This window comes from Helianthus annuus, chromosome 3, assembly GCF_002127325.2.
Source record: "Helianthus annuus cultivar XRQ/B chromosome 3, HanXRQr2.0-SUNRISE, whole genome shotgun sequence".
Taxonomy (NCBI): Eukaryota; Viridiplantae; Streptophyta; class Magnoliopsida; order Asterales; family Asteraceae; genus Helianthus; species Helianthus annuus.
The window spans coordinates 140,009,786-140,026,974 of NC_035435.2; the positions used below are offsets into that span (position 1 = coordinate 140,009,786).

General features: G+C 37.5%; 3 protein-coding genes across 5 annotated transcripts; 1 reads left to right on the top strand and 2 right to left on the bottom strand.

Moving 5' to 3' along the window:
* Positions 1–2,669: 2,669 nt before the first annotated feature.
* LOC110929700 lies at positions 2,670–7,389 on the top strand. Of its 3 annotated transcripts, none has more exons than XR_004889945.1 (5): positions 2,670–3,215; positions 3,393–3,746; positions 3,825–3,936; positions 4,914–5,001; positions 5,974–7,389. XR_004889945.1 is itself a non-coding variant. In XM_022172877.2 (2 exons), exons 1-2 carry the CDS (start codon positions 3,094–3,096, stop codon positions 3,685–3,687), a joined length of 417 nt encoding a protein of 138 aa, XP_022028569.1. In that variant the 5' UTR covers positions 2,672–3,093; the 3' UTR covers positions 3,688–4,077. The 3 variants fall into 3 exon arrangements, 1 of the variants encoding a protein (XP_022028569.1); XR_004889946.1 differs by having other exon boundaries at positions 3,825–3,915; positions 4,925–5,001; XM_022172877.2 differs by lacking the exons at positions 4,914–5,001; positions 5,974–7,389 and having other exon boundaries at positions 2,672–3,215; positions 3,393–4,077.
* Positions 7,390–8,130: 741 nt separating this feature from the next.
* On the bottom strand, positions 8,131–9,782 carry LOC110932066. Its single transcript, XM_022175427.1, has 2 exons — positions 8,957–9,782; positions 8,131–8,738 (listed from the first exon to the last, which is right to left on the bottom strand). The coding sequence occupies exons 1-2, from the start codon at positions 9,780–9,782 to the stop codon at positions 8,131–8,133; spliced, it is 1,434 nt and encodes a 477-aa protein (XP_022031119.1).
* Positions 9,783–10,830: 1,048 nt separating this feature from the next.
* Positions 10,831–16,160, bottom strand: LOC110929701 (COP9 signalosome complex subunit 6a). The gene is made up of 9 exons (XM_022172878.2): positions 15,797–16,160; positions 15,589–15,677; positions 15,056–15,149; positions 11,905–11,966; positions 11,735–11,813; positions 11,548–11,640; positions 11,354–11,454; positions 11,215–11,270; positions 10,831–11,135 (listed from the first exon to the last, which is right to left on the bottom strand). Exons 1-9 carry the CDS (start codon positions 16,095–16,097, stop codon positions 11,054–11,056), a joined length of 957 nt encoding a protein of 318 aa, XP_022028570.1. The 5' UTR covers positions 16,098–16,160; the 3' UTR covers positions 10,831–11,053.
* Positions 16,161–17,189: the final 1,029 nt, after the last annotated feature.

The window sequence follows — 17,189 nt, forward strand, 5'->3', positions numbered from 1 at the left end:
TTGTAATATCTAAATCAGACATTGAACTAACAAGATGTTTGTATCTCTTAATGACACTCTTTGTACTTTCTCCTGGAAACATTGAAAACGAATCAAATTCTCTCTCTAATTCCCTTATTTTATCCATTGTTTCCTGAGTCATATTAAACACATTGAAACCCATGATTTCTTAACTCAGTTTTTCAAACTGCCAAATAAGCGATCCAACCGATGTTTGAATACGCGATTCAAAGAATTTGTCTGAAAAAGCGATCCAAAACAATCCGAATAAGCGGTCCAGATTAATACTAGGAGTGAACAGTGAATTAATATCAACTAATGGGGCGGCTGAAGTGGGCCTTGATAAGAGCAATTAATATAAATGTGGCGGTGAAATGTGATGAGGTTGGGCTTTAGTGATTGGGTAAGTGGGGCGGTGGGTAAGAAAATCGGTGGATTGGGTCAATCAAGAACTAGAGGGGCGGTGTGGGTGATGAAAACAAACCCTCAAAAGCCAATAAAATAAAAACAGTACTGTTTCTTTGGGTCAGCAGGTATTGGCTATATGAGGCGGTTGGGCGGTGGAAGTGAGATTGGTTAAGCTAGATAATGGGGCGGTATGTTTCACTTAAATCAAAACAAACAGTGGGTGGTTCAATTCACTGATTTCAATGGCGGTGGATTTTAAGTATGTCACATGGGCCAACAAGTGTAAGTGGGTTGGGCAGTGTGTTTAATGCTTAGCAATGTATCACAACAGTGAACAACCCCAACACCCTGTCAACAACCTGTCTGCGTGAAGAAGATGACAAAAGCGCGATCCAGCTGACACTTGGAGCGGTTCCCAACTCTGTCTAATCTTAGACGTATGAGCGGTTCACATCATTCTTCAAAGCGATCCAGAATACTATTTTTGTCATATGAGCGGTTCAGAAAATTCTATGAGCGATCCACAACACAATTTTCGAGCGGTTCACATGAAGGTTGGAGCGATCCAGGAATGTTCACAAAGGCGATCCAGGCATCAATTTCGAGCGACCCAGACCTCCATTTCGAGCGACCCAGACCAATGTGACGCGAATTCGGACAGAAAATCTGCAATTCCTCCCAAATGGCTTGGAATTTCGAGCTGAAACTTGGTAGGGTTGTAGATCGAGTCTAAACGCACATCATATCCAAAAATCAGACGAAATGGACCGTATTTACCTGTTCAATTTGACGTATTTCAGTAAAGAACGAGTAGAAGGTGAAGAAATCGACGAAATTGGATCTGAATTGGCTCTGAATCAGTACGAAAACAACGTGTTTGATCAAGCAATCGAGCTCCTAGCTCTGATACCACTTGTAGGACCGGTTTTGACGCCGTTCGATTGCGTAACGAACGTTTCACGTGCGGAATCCGTGAACGAACGTGACCGAACACACGATAACGTACTACTAATGTGATTCCATTGCTAAATTTGACGTGTACGGTACAAGAATCACAAATACACAACTTTCTCTCTCTACTTTCTCTCTCTAGAAAGTCTTCTCCAAGTCTTCTACTAAAATCTCCAAGAACTTTATCAAGAACTTTATCTAAAAGTCTAACTAAAATCATGACATATCTCCTATTTATATGGTCAAGGCAACTAAATGAAAGTTTACACTAATTACAAGTTTGCCACCTTGCCATTTCTAACTAAATATGACAATATGCACTTGATTTCTTCTCGGCTTTTCACTACGACTCGGATTGACGAAGGCGATAGACAAAATATGCATCAACAGGTTTTCTTTGTTCATTATCAAGTATAAACATTTTCAATCACGAATTAGTTGGAACTTTTCATTTTTTAAATGTTTCATGAGTTTAAATTAAGTTTTTATACTTCTATTTCCATTTCATATGCTTCTTCTGTGAGCCCTATTTCTTACCGAAACTTTAACATAATGTTCAAATAATCTGCAAAATTATAAATTTAGTAAATGAGACATTTATAGGTTTTTAAAATAAATAATGGCAAGAAATAAATGAATAAAGCCACACTTAAAGTTTTTTATTCATATAATTAGTTAACTTATTTTTTACGCAAAATCATATAATTGTAAAATCTATTTTTTATAATTTTCACATCTCATATAATGATACAAAACTTATATAATTATCATTCACATCTCATATAGATTATAAGTATTTATAATTAAATTATAAATATCCGTAATTAATATTTTTTAGAAAATTTAAATTAAACTTTTTAACATAATTATTTAATAGGAGAGAAAAACAGGAAAACAAAAATTTAGGTGGCCTAGATTTGTGACATGTGTCCTCTTAGGATTTTTATTTATTATACAGTATAGAGAAAGTGTAAAATACATTACGCCTTAACGTATATTATGTAAGACAACGTGCTTTGTTCTATAACATGCGTGATTAATGTTTTCAATATGCGTGATTATTTTTTTCAACATGCGTGATTTTGGATTTTTGAGTTATAACGTGCGTGATTTTAAAATAAACGTGCGTAATTATCTGTCATACGTGATGTACGTTAAGCCGTAATGTACGTTAACCTTCCTCATACAGTAAGTATATAGATATAGATAATATAGATTGAACTGAAGATTGAATAAGAACATTGTATTGCAGTAGCTATGTTTAGCAGGATGTTTGCAAGAACTAGTATATATATATGACCCTTTATCTTATCCATTTCATTTTGATCAAACCATACACAACACTTTCAGCCGACACCCCATCTAGTTTCCCTCCCATTTTCTCTAACCCACTTACCTTATCCAAACAAAAAGAAAACACAGACATCAACCTTCATCTTCTTCAAAGAAATCCCTCCATACACACAGAGAGGCAGTCGAATGCCTGGCCCCCTTCACTCTCCTCTCCTTCTCGATTCCTCTCTACAACACAACAGGAGATTCAAGCTTTCAAACATCATCCACAGCCAAACAACCCCACAGGCGGACTGGCTAACGTTTACCGGCTGATGGTCGGCGCTGTTCTTCCGACGACAACCCCCCCCCTCTCGTTCTCTCTCACTCGATGTCCAAGTCGGACCGGCTCTGGCTATATTCCTTCAATGACAACGATGATGATGATGGTTGTGATAGAAGATGGAGGCGCGAAGGAGGAGGAGCCGCCACCCCTCCACGGTGGTGCAGGGCGGCGACAGCCGCGATTCAGCGGCGGCGGCGACGTTCAGTGACGGATCAGGCGGCTCCGACCAAAAGCTCCGGTAAGTTTGGTCCCCTGGTCCTTCATCTCGACTGAAGATCGGGGATCTGTTAGTTTTCTATTTTTTTTTACTTAACTTTTGTTTCTTTCACTTGTTTCTGGTGATGTTACCACTACTGTGATGATATTGATGATAATGGTGACGGTGGTGCTTTGATGTCGGTGGCACTGGTGGTAGTGTTCTGGTTCAGGGTGGTTGTCGACACGGGTCTCGGTTCCAGATGCAAGCTCAAGCCCGGGATGCAAACTCGCTTAAAGTATGGTGTGATTCAGTCAGATTTCAGTTCCGGACCAAATCGGTCAACGAAGTCAGCCGGTTAACTCGGGTCAACTTAGTTTGGGCCCGGGTCAACTCAGTCAACCGTCGAGTCAACTGGTCAAAGCAAGCCTACCCGGTCAACTCAGTTTGTTTCGGTCAACAGTGGTCAACGGCTGGTCAACAATGGTCAAGTTGGGTTCGGGTCAAGCACTGATCGGACGGGTCAGATTCACGGGTCAGTTTCGAGTTTGTGTTCGAGTCTCGGTCAAACAGGTATCTCGGTTCAGCAGGTTCGGATTTGATTCAGTTATGGTTCAACTCGACTTGACTTGGTTCACCTCGATTCGACAGGTTTCGAGGTTCGAGTAAGCTATGGTTAAACCGAGTCAACTCGGGTCAACTACGAGTCAACTCAGTCAACAGATGGTCAACGAAAGACCCGGTAAAGTTGTTAGCATAGCGGGTTAGTCTACGTTAGATTTTATTTAGTATACGTGAACCGAGCTCGACCCGACTAACTAACGGTTTTACATTTAGTGATTTTGTTTCGTATTCGACGTTTTGACATAGTTAACGTAAAACTTATATAATGTTTGTTGAGTAATTGTTGAATTTTGACAAATAACGACAACTTGAGTTGTCAGGGTTATTCCAAAAACAGAGGAAACTCTGTCCGTTTTTCATAAAAATCCGAAACATGACAAATGAGTATATCCTAAAAGCGACATGTTTCGAGGTACAAGTTTTCTTATGCGGCAAATATAAACGTACACCTAAATTGACGACGTTATAAGATTTCGAAACCGATACTTATTTAGAATAAATATAACGATTATAGTTACTTCGAACAACGATGTTTCCGACACTTATCTAGATAAATATAATTATCTATATTTATTCAAACATCGATATTTTCGATCACTTTTAAAAGATAAATATAATGTTTATATTTACTTCGGACAACGATACTACCGAACGCTTTTATATAATAAATATAATTGTTATATTTGTTTCAACGTCGTACTTCGTGTTACTTTATAAAATAAATATAATCGTCTATATTTATTTCAAACGTCGGAATTCGGGATTCACTTTTCAAACATTTAATATTTGGAAATTATATAATATAAATATGATTATTTATATTTCTTTCCATCGTCTAGAAGCCGAATTCTCATAAACTGAATATATTTGTCTATATTCGTTTCAAACATCAAGTTTCGAATATATATATAAATATATATATGTATATCTATTTATTTCTTTCCATCCTACGAAAACTACAACGGTATGTTACCGTTTCATTTACGACATTTCGAATACGTACCATTATTCATCTACACCTTCCTTCGTAGAGTCGTTTTGTTAGCGACTCGGTAGAGCTCGGACACGTAGTTTAGCTTCGTTTAATTAGAAAACTGATAAGTTATTCCCTGTTAGGAACACTATAGATGCACGCTAGCTACTTCACATTCTTGGAATGACATCACGAAATCACGTTAAGCTAGCTTTGCACAGGAATGTCAAGGTGAGTTCATAACCCCTACCTTTTCTACTTTTACATTTTTACAAATGTTTTCGGGGGTGGAAAGACATGCAAGTTTTGCAAAAATAAACAACTTTTTGACGAACGAAAACTCATATTCTAAACCGTGTTGCGAATGGATTTCAAGGAACTTAAATGGTTTACGAACGATTTAGACTAAACATACCGGTTTTACAAAACACACGCGTATTTACGAAACGTGCGTGATTTTCATGACTAGAGACGGGAATGTCCTAGCTACAACAACGGGACTAGTTTTGTTTGCGCACGCAAAACGAGACCACCCAGTGAGTTCATGTCCCCCTTTTCTTTTAAACGTTTTTGGTTTTATAACTCTCGGGGGAAATACATGTTACATGGTATGGTTAAGCTACGGAATGAATTAGTAGATCACGTGCGAATAGGCTGATACTGAAAGCACCATTAATCTTGTTTAAGACCACGGAACAAAGGGGGTAGATCTATCGGGTACAGGGTGAGCCCCACTCACGAGTCCTTGTGTGACCACATGGAGTTTCCTTTGTTACCCTCGCCGGGTGGACCGGTACTAAATCGCTTACGGGTTGGTGGCTTCCTATGTCGACACACATATTAATGTCCTAGCTACACATTAATGATCAGCATGTTCATTGACGCGTTACATACCGGATTTCGATAACTAAACTTTCAAACGTCTTTACGATTTATTTGACACACACTCACAAATACATGGATTTACAAACATTGGTAACGTTTTCAACTTATGTACAAGTAAGATGACGAGTTGGTCCCCGCTTACAAAGACTCTCGTGGGCTAGACTCACAATTTTCATATATCATGCCGAGAAAATGATTTTACTATATTTTCTCAACAACTTTTAAACCGGTTATCAAAAAGATTTGTTTTAAATCTTTTTCAAAACAAACTATGAACTCGCTCAACTTTATGTTGATTTTTCGCATGTTCTTTCTCAGGTTGCATTTTCAAAACTATGGAACGGTTGGAATAGGAGAACCCATGAGAATTTGAGTACTTAGCAGGCGTTCAATTTCTAGAAGTCTTAGCTATTTGCTTCCGTTGTGCAATGAAGATACCAGTCCAGTCACGCCAACTCTGATATTTCGGGGTGTGACAGAATGATGATTCAACGGCTGTATTTCTCTGCTATAGTTCTTGGTTAAGGCTAAAATGAGTGTTAACTCCTGGTCAGGCTCATCTAATACTCATGATAAATGATTACTCGGCTAAGTGGGAGAATGTGAGATTAAATATATAATTATTATAATATTTAATCCTGTAGCCATTATAATCATTTATATTATGTAGATCAAAATATATTAATAACCTATTAATAATTAGTTGGTAATTGTCGATGGACCATATTACCCTTATTAACTAATTAGGTTTCCTCTTGAGTGTATATATAAGCAGATTATTAGAGAGTTTAAGGGTTACACAAGTTAGACAATTACACAATTCACACAACCCTCATAACATCAATTTCGGCTCTCCCTCCATAACCGATTCCTTCCCTAGTTTCGGTTCATCACCATCATAATCTTACACCCTAAGGAGGAACCAGATCATCCTGACAAGTATGTCAAACTCAATGGCTGCATCTCTGACTGAATTCTCTGCTGGCCTGTCTGCTGTAAAAGATATGTTATTCATGTTTTCCATTATGTTTAAATAGAACTGATCAACAGATAGTTGAAGAAGTGGATTCAGATGATAGTAACAACTATCATCTTTAGTAGCAATCACCGCATTTTGTGTATGTTCCCTAAAACAGCCATTTTCATATACTAGGTGAGAATCTCATCTTTATCCGAGTGGGAAAGCAAACCGGGTCCGAGCGTGCCCGCACGACTGGGGCATGTTCTTTGTTGATTGGGAGAGTAAACCGGGTGATGGTTACTTGCGCCCAAATCTGATGCAATATTTGAGACCATACCCCTTCAAACCCCAAAGAAAATTATCCAATAGATTAAAGCTAACAACGTGGTTACCTCGAGTAGTCTCCCTTCTATGCCCAATTTTTACTATATACGATTTATCTCCTTTGTGTAACCAAGATGGAAAGATCACCTTATTTTAATAATCAGTAGCTAAATTATTAAAGGAAGAATAACTTTTGTTGGGTTTAATCTTGATTACGGGTCAAGTACGGTTTAACGAGTACGACTCAATGGATAGTGGTTTTAAAGGAACGTGGAGGTGCATGTGATGAAGAGTTGGTCAGCCATTGACCGAGTTTATTGCTAAATTAACGTGGGTTATTGATAGTAGGACTTCAGTTTTGTTTTTTTGTTATAAATAGCGTGTCTGTAGCTTTGTATTCCTTTTGTACTCTCAATTTCATCAAGAAAGTTTGTAAGCATTCCTTGTGTTCATATTGTGTGAGTGTGTGTAAACTAAGGGCCTGAAACCAACAACTTTCAGACACTTTTAAATTAACAAGAGACCAGAAATTTTGACCACTGTCAAATGTTAAATAATTTTGTTTTTAACCTAGATGGTTATTGTTTTTTAAAGTTACCTTAGAATGAAAAAGAGATGTGATACAACAATGCTCAGTAATTAATTCTTACATCCAGCAACATTATATTCTACGGATTCTAACGAAAATAATTGTTTAGATGTTTAATCCTCATTTTATTTCATTTGTTACAATCAATTTACAAATAACTAATCTTATATATAATTTTAATGCGGGTGCATTTAGTCTGATATATTGAATCCATATGACCATATCTCGTGTTTATAAAGTAAAATTCCTTGCGTTGATAGTCACTTGTTTCTGTTTAAACAGTAAGGGTGGAGGGTATAGGAAGCGGGGACTTGAGCGGGGAGGTGTAGTCACCGATCCGTGACTATACCTTGTTGATGAAGATGATCGGTGACTTGGAGAGAGGGTGTGAAAATTGGTGATAGTTCACCGAAGTGATTGAGAGAGAGTGATTGAGAAAATGGTGGGTCCAAACCCCTTTTAACCAATCATAATTTTTTTATTTTTTAACTACTCAAACACCCTAGAGTGATTAACAATACCCCTTGATTTTTTTTTTTTGAACAGTAAACTTCATTAGAAAATGGGCGCGCCCTCGAAACAAGGGCCGCCAAAGATACACTTACAACATATACATTGGGTTAAGAACCCCTTCGTTCCAAACAATATCAGAAAACTTAGACCTACCTTTTAACCACAAAAAAGACCATGACTTAATCCAAGCGACCACGTCTACAACCCTCGGGTTAGACCCCCGGAAAACTTTGTCGTTTCGAGCTTTCCATGTCGCCCAGCAGGTAATCATAACCACCCCTCTAACCACTTTTTTAGCCCACTTACCTCCTGAAACTTGCTCGTGATAGCCCAGCACATCCTTAAATTCAAAAGCCATTAAAGGCATAATATTGCACCATCGCCCCACTGCGGACCAAACTCCAAACGAAAACCCGCATCCTATAAATAAGTGCATGACATCCTCATCCCCAAAGTCGCATAAATAACACGAACCATCTTGAATGTCTATCCGCCTTCTAATAAGAGTCGCTTTAGTAGGAATACGATCCATCTCAGCTCTCCAAATAAATATATTTATTTTGATCGGAATCCAAGATTCCCAACGCATAAGTTGCTCACGGCTGATCTCTACTTCGTCTTGAATCAATAGCTTCACCGCAGCCACCGAGAAAACATCATTGACTTCCTCGCCCCAATACCAAATATCTTTGGAACCTGTCAACAAAACATTATTAAAAAGAAAAAGAACGTATTGCATCTCGGATATCTCCTCAAGTGTTGAGATTCCTCTTTTCCAATCCGCAGTTAATCTCGTATTACCATCCCGTATCTGAAGCCTTTCCGCAACCGTGCAACTTTTATGACGCTCCAAGCTATAAAGTCTAGGCCATCTGTTTTTTTCCCAATCTTCGCCCTTATAAACGAATTGAAACTTTTCCCCTTAAAAGACCGCCTAGCTAACACCTTAACAATAGAATTCCAGCAACCGTTAAAACGACAATTCAGCGGCAGGAAATCCCATCTACCCCTTCCCCCGTGCACCATCTCCACCACTTTTCGCCATACACTATCTTTTTGAATTTGAAATCTCCAAGCCCATTTGGCCAAAATAGCAAAATTAACATCTTTTAATCTCGAAACTCCCAAGCCACCATTTTCCTTAGATTTTGTCACTGTATCCCACGCAACCCAGCTTAATTTTTTATCTTCACTCGACCCTGCCCACAGAAAATTCCTCATCAACTTTTCCATCTGATCCGTCGCTTTATTAGGGGCCTTGTATAAAGACAAATAATACACCGGTAAACTGGCCAACACCGATTTAATTAAAGTTAGCCTTCCACCCATAGATAAAGAATTCGCCTTCCAAGAAGCTAACCGTCTTTTGATTGTGTCGATAACCGAATCCCAATGGCAGCTCTTATTCGTCTTCGCACCCACTTTAATCCCCAAATAGTCAAATGGGAACTCCCCAACCCGACAACCCAAAGTTCTCGCCATAATAGCCACCTCTTCGCCGACATCACCAATACCAAACAACGAAGATTTCTTTAACTTTATTTTTAACCCCGAGCAAATATAAAAAACTCTAAGTAACCTTGCTGTATTCTCAATATTCCCCCTCGACCATTCCCCCAATATCAAAGCATCATCTGCGTATAACAAGTGCGAAATAGCAGGGCCCCCATCGAAAGCTCTAAGATCCTTCAGCTCCCCCAACTCGCAAGCCTTACTAACAATGCACGAGAAGACCTCCATGACAAAAAGAAAAAGAAAAGGAGACAATGGATCCCCTTGTCTGATCCCCTTATGACATTGAAAATCAAACGTGGGCGACCCATTGACCAAAACAGTCTACCTAACAGACTGAAGAATCCCCTTAATCCAAAGACACCATTTGCTAGGAAACCCCATCTGACCCATCACCAAAAGAAGAAATCCCCAATTCACATTGTCGTACGCTTTTTCAAAATCAGTTTTCAACAAAAAACCTTGATTGAGTGCAAAATGGGGAGTGGAATAGGGAGTTGACATGGCATAATATTATTAGGTAGAATTTCACTCAAACACCCTAGGTTGATTGACCATACCCTCCAGGCCTCCACCCTAAGCTATAAGAATTTTATGAAGAAATAGTAGAAAAAAAGTGCATCGTTAAACTATAACATGAACCATGCATGTTGGCACGAAAAGGTAGGAAAAGCTAATATGCAGCGATAAACTTGTGTATGATTTTAAAAAGTGGTATTTTTTAAACAGTGGTATTTTTTTTTTTTATGTTTTCTTTGCTCACGGTTATTGGTTAGGCTAGATGGTGTGATTTAACTGTAAGAATCGTTAAATCGTCACGTCACTACCACGTAGATAATAGACTTTAACTAGCCCACTCATTAGCAAACACGGTGTAGGTTAACTAAAAAGGTGTTGAGTGGCACAATGTAATTGGTTTTAAAATAATAAAAACAAACTCTCTCTCTCCCTCCCTCCATCTCACTATCTCTCTCTCTCTCTTTCTTCAACCTATTGCGCCAGTTTGGCACCGCATATTAATAGCCAAGGGCGGTGTTGGTGGCGTTAACATCCGACGTGGGATGAGATGCTAGAAAAGGCATGCCCTTTATCTCCACTAGTAACTTATCAAATTATAAGACCTATTCCACGGAAGCAAATCAATGTGGAAACTTTGTTAGTTATCTTTCAAACCTACATATGCACATTACATTACATTCCGTGTGCCTTACGATTCTCTACCGTGCCACAAACATATAAAGTCGTATCTTAAATCACCACGCTATCAAAAACGTCATTTTCATTAACTTCTTTTTTGTATTTCCATTTCCGTTCGAATGAAGATATCCATAAAAAACACATGAAGGCAATGAACACATTTCCATTTTCCTAAACTCCCGCCAGAAGACGTTAACACAAATTCTTCACTTGCATAAATGCAATTACCGTCATATAAACTAAATTTACGCTACTAAAAAGAAACAAAAGCCATGCATCCAGCAATCAATTTGAGAGAGATATTAAATGAAGGCGGTTCGTCCACCCCTTCGACTATGCCTATCATATGCAACGTTGATTTTATCAACCAGATCATTCATCGTGCTGCAACAAATGTAACATACATGTCAGTTAATAATAATAATAATGTATCGTACTAAACTAAAAATATTGACAAGTGTACCTTGAGCAGTCGGTGAACATGGCCAGATAGCTAATTAATAATGTATCATTGTATTCCTAAAAAACGTGTTACACATTCATTAGAAGGAAAACGTATAAAAGTGACATTTCAATGAGATTAAATTTGTAAAAATTCTCACCATTAAGAAATCATCTTGAAATTTCTCTGATTCTATAGCTGGCAATCTCCTCAAGAGACTAGAAACCTGTCTTAACAAAGAATTCTCAGGAGGTATTTCACCTGCATTTGAAACGAAAACATTCTCAATGTGTCTTCTTTTTATTTAACATGTTCTATAAAATATATGAATTAGAATTTAGAAAAAAAGGTTGCCTTTTTGCATGGCGTTAAGATAGTGATGGAGGACTCGGATTCTGCTATTGAGCATCTTGATGGCACTATGTATTCCCGTCAAATGAGCAGCCACTACGGGATTCATATAGAAAAATCAGTAGTGTTAACAGTGCTAAAGCCGGAATCGAAATACTTAAAACGTGAGTACAAGAACACAAGGACTCACATTGAGTAGCAGCTGAACCACCATCAGATGGTTTAAGGTGAGCAACATGGTCAACAGATATTCTTTCAGCTTCGACTGTCTGGAGTAATATAAGAACATAGTTAGAAAAAAAAATTACTCAGGATATAATTATACTCCTTGAAATATTTAATAAAATATTTAGGGCATACCTCTATGGTGTAGCTTGAGCGTACAAATATAAGCTGTGGAATCCCATCAATGACATGCATCTCTTGAGTTGAAATGATTAAAAAAAAAGACCAAGTGTCAGTGAAAGTTGCCGATTGATATGCATCAAATATTGTTCATAACACATAAGAAACGCTATTTTGCTTCAAACACCTACTTTCTGGCTAATTTACCTTAACGTAAGTGGACTATCATGTTGATTGTCTGCTTACCCCTCAGTGGGTTAAATATTACTGACTCATCACATATAATTCTACAGAAACTGAAAGTTAACTATTGCATATGTTCAACAGGTCCAATTATTATATCCTCCAAGTTTTACTTTTTGTTTTATCGGTATTCTTTTAGGTTCATATTGAACCACAACCCCTCAAACCACTTAACCAACTTCATGTCCTTCCCCAAACATCCCACCCTCCCCAGACCCTATAAGTAGCTTTGCTATTTGTGGGATTTACTGGGTATGGTTGTTGTTGTTGTTGTTTCAAGTATTAGTTTAGTTTGTCTGCAAAGAACTGAAGAAGTCATCTTAAGGCTATAGGGTGTGGTCATGACCCACATGACCCTCCATATAGGCATGATGTTATCCATCTCTAATCCACCATCCAAAACCACTACCCTAAGGGTGTGGTCATAACCCAAACCACTATCCTCTTTATTTTTTTAATTTATTTGTCTTAAATTCTTCAAATGGGAGGGTCATGGTTGCCGTGGTTTAATCCACGCGAACCACCATGATTTAATAAGGGGGGTGGTGTGGTGCATGAATAATGATACTATGTGGCAAATAATGACCCAACCATGGCCCCCATACCCCTTAGCCTAATAGTTAATATAAAGCTCACAGTTATCACCACTTAATAACTTTAACTACTACTTGCATGTTTTTAAACTTAAGGAAACTCAACAAAAATTTGGTTTGCACTTTCTAAAGATAATAAAACTTTCCCTTCAAAAGTCATGTCTAGTGGAATCAGATGGCTTTAACTATCTCGTAAAAACATTCTAGCCTCTAAGTGGGGACTTGACTCAAAACTTACACCTCAGTTGCATACAATAGGTATGTGTTAAATTGTTGATAATCACTTCGCAGCATAGTTGTCAATAGCGGTCGCTATAGCAAATAGGGTAGCATATAGGTCGAAGGTCGCTACAGGGTATGTAGCCATAAATAGCGGGATTTTAGTTTAGTTTTTTTTTTTTTTTTTGAAATATGTATAGCGATTAAATATAGCTATAAAAATAGCTGGATTTTAGGTTTTTGCTAAATATACATGTAAAATAGTGTGTATATATCAGGGTATTTTGATATAATATACATAAAAAATTAATTTTTTTCTAGTGTATCGCTATTTATAAAATAGCGCCCGTTATTTATCACTATTCTCTATGTAGCATAGAAGTACCTTAACGCTATTTGTCGCTATTCTTCACAGAGCTTAAACTTGTTGACAAGAACTTATTTGATGGTTACCGATTCACGTTAATGTCCATAGCTTTGGACATCACCCACAGGCCACATCAAAACAAAATTTCGCTCATGTTGATGCAAATCAAACTATATTCTTGTAGCAAAACCAAAATGGCTTCCTAAATAAACACTTAGCTTCCAATTTCATATTTTGTGATTACAAACATGAATATTAAGTTCCTATTTGTTGTCTTATTAAATCAGTTAGTTTCAATAATTCTGCCTGCCTTCCTTGAACAACAACGTATACCTAAGATTGGAAGACATGCATCCTCATGTATAGTTGTATATCCAACTAAACATAGAATTATAGATAAGATATTGATATCTCATCTATTACATGAAAATGTAAGGAAGCATAGTTGTTAATAGCGACCATAGCGGTCGCTATAGCGCGCTTTATGGCGATGCGACTATGTGTCGCTATGTTGGTTATGGCGATGAATAGCGAGCTTAGCGACAATTTGGGTGTTTTTTATAGCTATAAAATAGCTATTTTATACATGTAATATAGCTATAAAATAGCTGGATTTATAGGTTTTTGTTAAATATACATGTAAAATATCATATATACAAGGGTATTTTGATGTAATATACATATAAAATTTTCAAAATTCTTTTTCTAGTCTAATCGCTATTTATAAAATAGCCGTCGCTATTTGTCGCTATTCGCTACGTAGCCTATAGGTGCCTTGTCGCTATTTGTCGCTATTCGCCATCGACAACTATGTAAGGAAGAGCAAACTTTGTGTTTACTAGTAGTCTAGTAGTCATTACAAAAATAACTATCCAATTGAGAAAGAAAGAAGAGTTCATATCTGAAACACGTATACCTCCCATAGTTATTAAAGGCGCGAGGCGCACTCAGGGCGATTTATTGGGCCCAGGGCTTTATTTGCGCCTAAGCGCGCCTGGGCGCTCGCTTTAATAACTATGACATGAACTAACCTGAAGCATAGTTATTAAAGGCGTGAGGCGCACTCAAGGCGATTTGTTGGGCCCGGGCTTTATTTGTGCCTAGGCGCGTCTGGGCGCTCGCTTTAATAACTATGATACCTCCAATGACCAACAAAGCATTTTTCCATATAAACCTACAGACAATTACATGCAATGTTGCATACATGAAGCCAATTTAAAAGCTCTAAAGCACAAATTATCATCATCAAGTATTGGTCAATGTGAGACTGACACCCTATAAACCAATGAAAAATAGATAATCTGGTCTTGAAGTCCCATCAAACATTTGACATGTGCTTGACATATTTTAGCTGAATCCAACACATATCTACAAATAAGAAAAAAAAACTTGAAGAAACATAAGCCACCCCAATCAATGAAGCATTTTTATTAAGCATTCTACTATAGTACTATCCTAGTCATTTGAAGTGTGTATCATAATATATCAAGATCTTTTTACTATAGAGCTGACTATCAAAAACCGATATGTGTTAGACCAATACCATGGAGTAAATAAGTTCCCTGCAATTCTACAAATAAGCTTCTTATCTTACACTATTCATCGACTAGTCATCTTGTTTCAAATGGGTCATTTACAGTATACTAGCATAAAAGCAATGACACTAAACAGCAATAATATCAGCAAAACAAAATCCACAAATAATCATATCGACATTAGGGAGCTACAGTTTAAGACAACATACCACTTTCAAAAATGGTTACTGGGAGATCCTTTTGTGCATGATTGATCAACGGATTCAGAAGAACATACACCGGGCTTTCATTGATATCCATCAACTGTTGAAACAAAACCACCATCATTAGCCAATTTGACACACAAAAGACTCTTTTAGCCACACAGAGAGTCCAACAAAACACTCTGGTTTTGCAAGGTGTGGTTAAGACTTAATTAATCAATATGTGTTAAAAATATTGTGGTTAAGACTTAATTAATCAATATGTGTAGTTAGAACACTTTCTAGTAAAGTTAAAAATAAATAACCAACAGAAAGTCTGATCGATATATTAGTACTGGTTCCTGTAACTCAAGTTGCAGGCCAAGAAAGAATGCTTTCAGAGTTTCGGTGATTCGGCCCTTGGTATCAAATTCATACTGATCATCCGCAGACGAAAAGATCATTGGACGTATCATAACTAATCCACTTTAAACAAACAAATGCATCATATCACATAATTCTTCACTTATTTTATATCCCAAAGTAACAACAATACTCACAGCTTTATGTATAAGCATATCCGATTCTTCGGCATCGGCACCGGTTGAATACCATCCAAGTATATAAAAGTTTGGAAACACCTTCTTATCTGTTCCACAATAAAAAAACACACAGTAACTAACTGCACAATAAAACCCTATAAAACGAAAATCATAACAAAGTATTATCTCAAAACCCTAAAATCCAATCCCTATAAAACAAACTCACAAAGTTCTTGTTTCTTCTCGAGGAAGGGGCGATCGAGGGAGTGTGTGGAGGGATCGTAGAGGAGTTCGAAGCTGTTGAAGATCTCGACAGTGCGGCCACGTTGGACTCCAATGACGCAGCCGAAAACCCTAGAAGATGGGGAAGTGGAAGTGGAAGAGGAGGAATCGGCGGAGGGGGGTTGAGACTGGGACTTGACGCGAGTGTGGTGATCGGAGATGTTGACGATGACGAGTGGGTGAAGCTTGAAGGTTAAGCCGCTGCTGGATGACGCCATTTGTGCTGGATCTTTGAGTGACGCCATAGCTCTGTTGTGTTGTGGGAATTTGATGAATCAAGAGAGGGTTTTAAGAATTGGGGTCGATTGGGTGGAAGTAGAGGTGCATAAAATAACCGGTTGATTAACCACAGCCATCTATTAACTAAAACGGTAACCGGTTAATAACTGATTAAGGAATAATTAATTTTAACCGTATGTTTGTAACCGATTATTTGTAATAGGGGTGTGCATGGGTCGGTTTGGGTCGGTTTTTACTACTATCCATAACCATAATTGCTGGTTCGGTTATGGAGTTTTGGTAACCATAACCATAACCAAACTTCGGTTATGGTTAATCGGTTATGAAGTCGGTTTTGGTTAATTTCGGTTAAGTAACCAAGCAAGGTTTGAAATAAATATCGTTGTGCACGATTTGAACTTAGTTTGAGCCTATTTTATAAGATAACAAAGACTAAACTTTTTGGTTAAACTACCGATTTAGAGTTCTTTTTAATAAGGTAATTCTCAAACAAAAACAATTATGGCCATAACACCTTAGTTATTTATCAAAATAAATGACATCTATATCAAGATCATTTTGTTACTAACATACTTTTATCTTAGTAAAAACCCTCTATATGGTTTTGTAAACACAAATCTATTATGTAAAGTTAACATCACAACTTCGGTTCGGTTATATTCGGTTAACCAAAGCTTGATAACCATAACCATAACCGATTAAGCGGTTATACAAAGTTTCATAACCATAACCATCAGTTATATTGGTTATCGGTTATTAGTGGTTCGGTTATGTCGGTTATGGTTCGGTTATCGGTTATGGTGGTTAATTTGCTCACCCCTAATTTGTAACCGATTATTGATATTCAGTATAGAAATCAGTTATTAACTGGCAGACCGGTTACCAAAAAATTAAAAAAAAAAAAGCAAAAAAACCGGTTATTAACCGAAAGTAACCGGTTAAAGTAATTAACCGGACCAGTTAAAAACATAACCCGTTAAAGCATTAACCGGTTAAAGTCAAAGTAACCGGTACAACCGTTTAACCGAACCAGTTATTCAAATTAACCGGTTTGTGCACCTCTAGGTGGAAGTCGGAGTTATAAACATGTTATATCG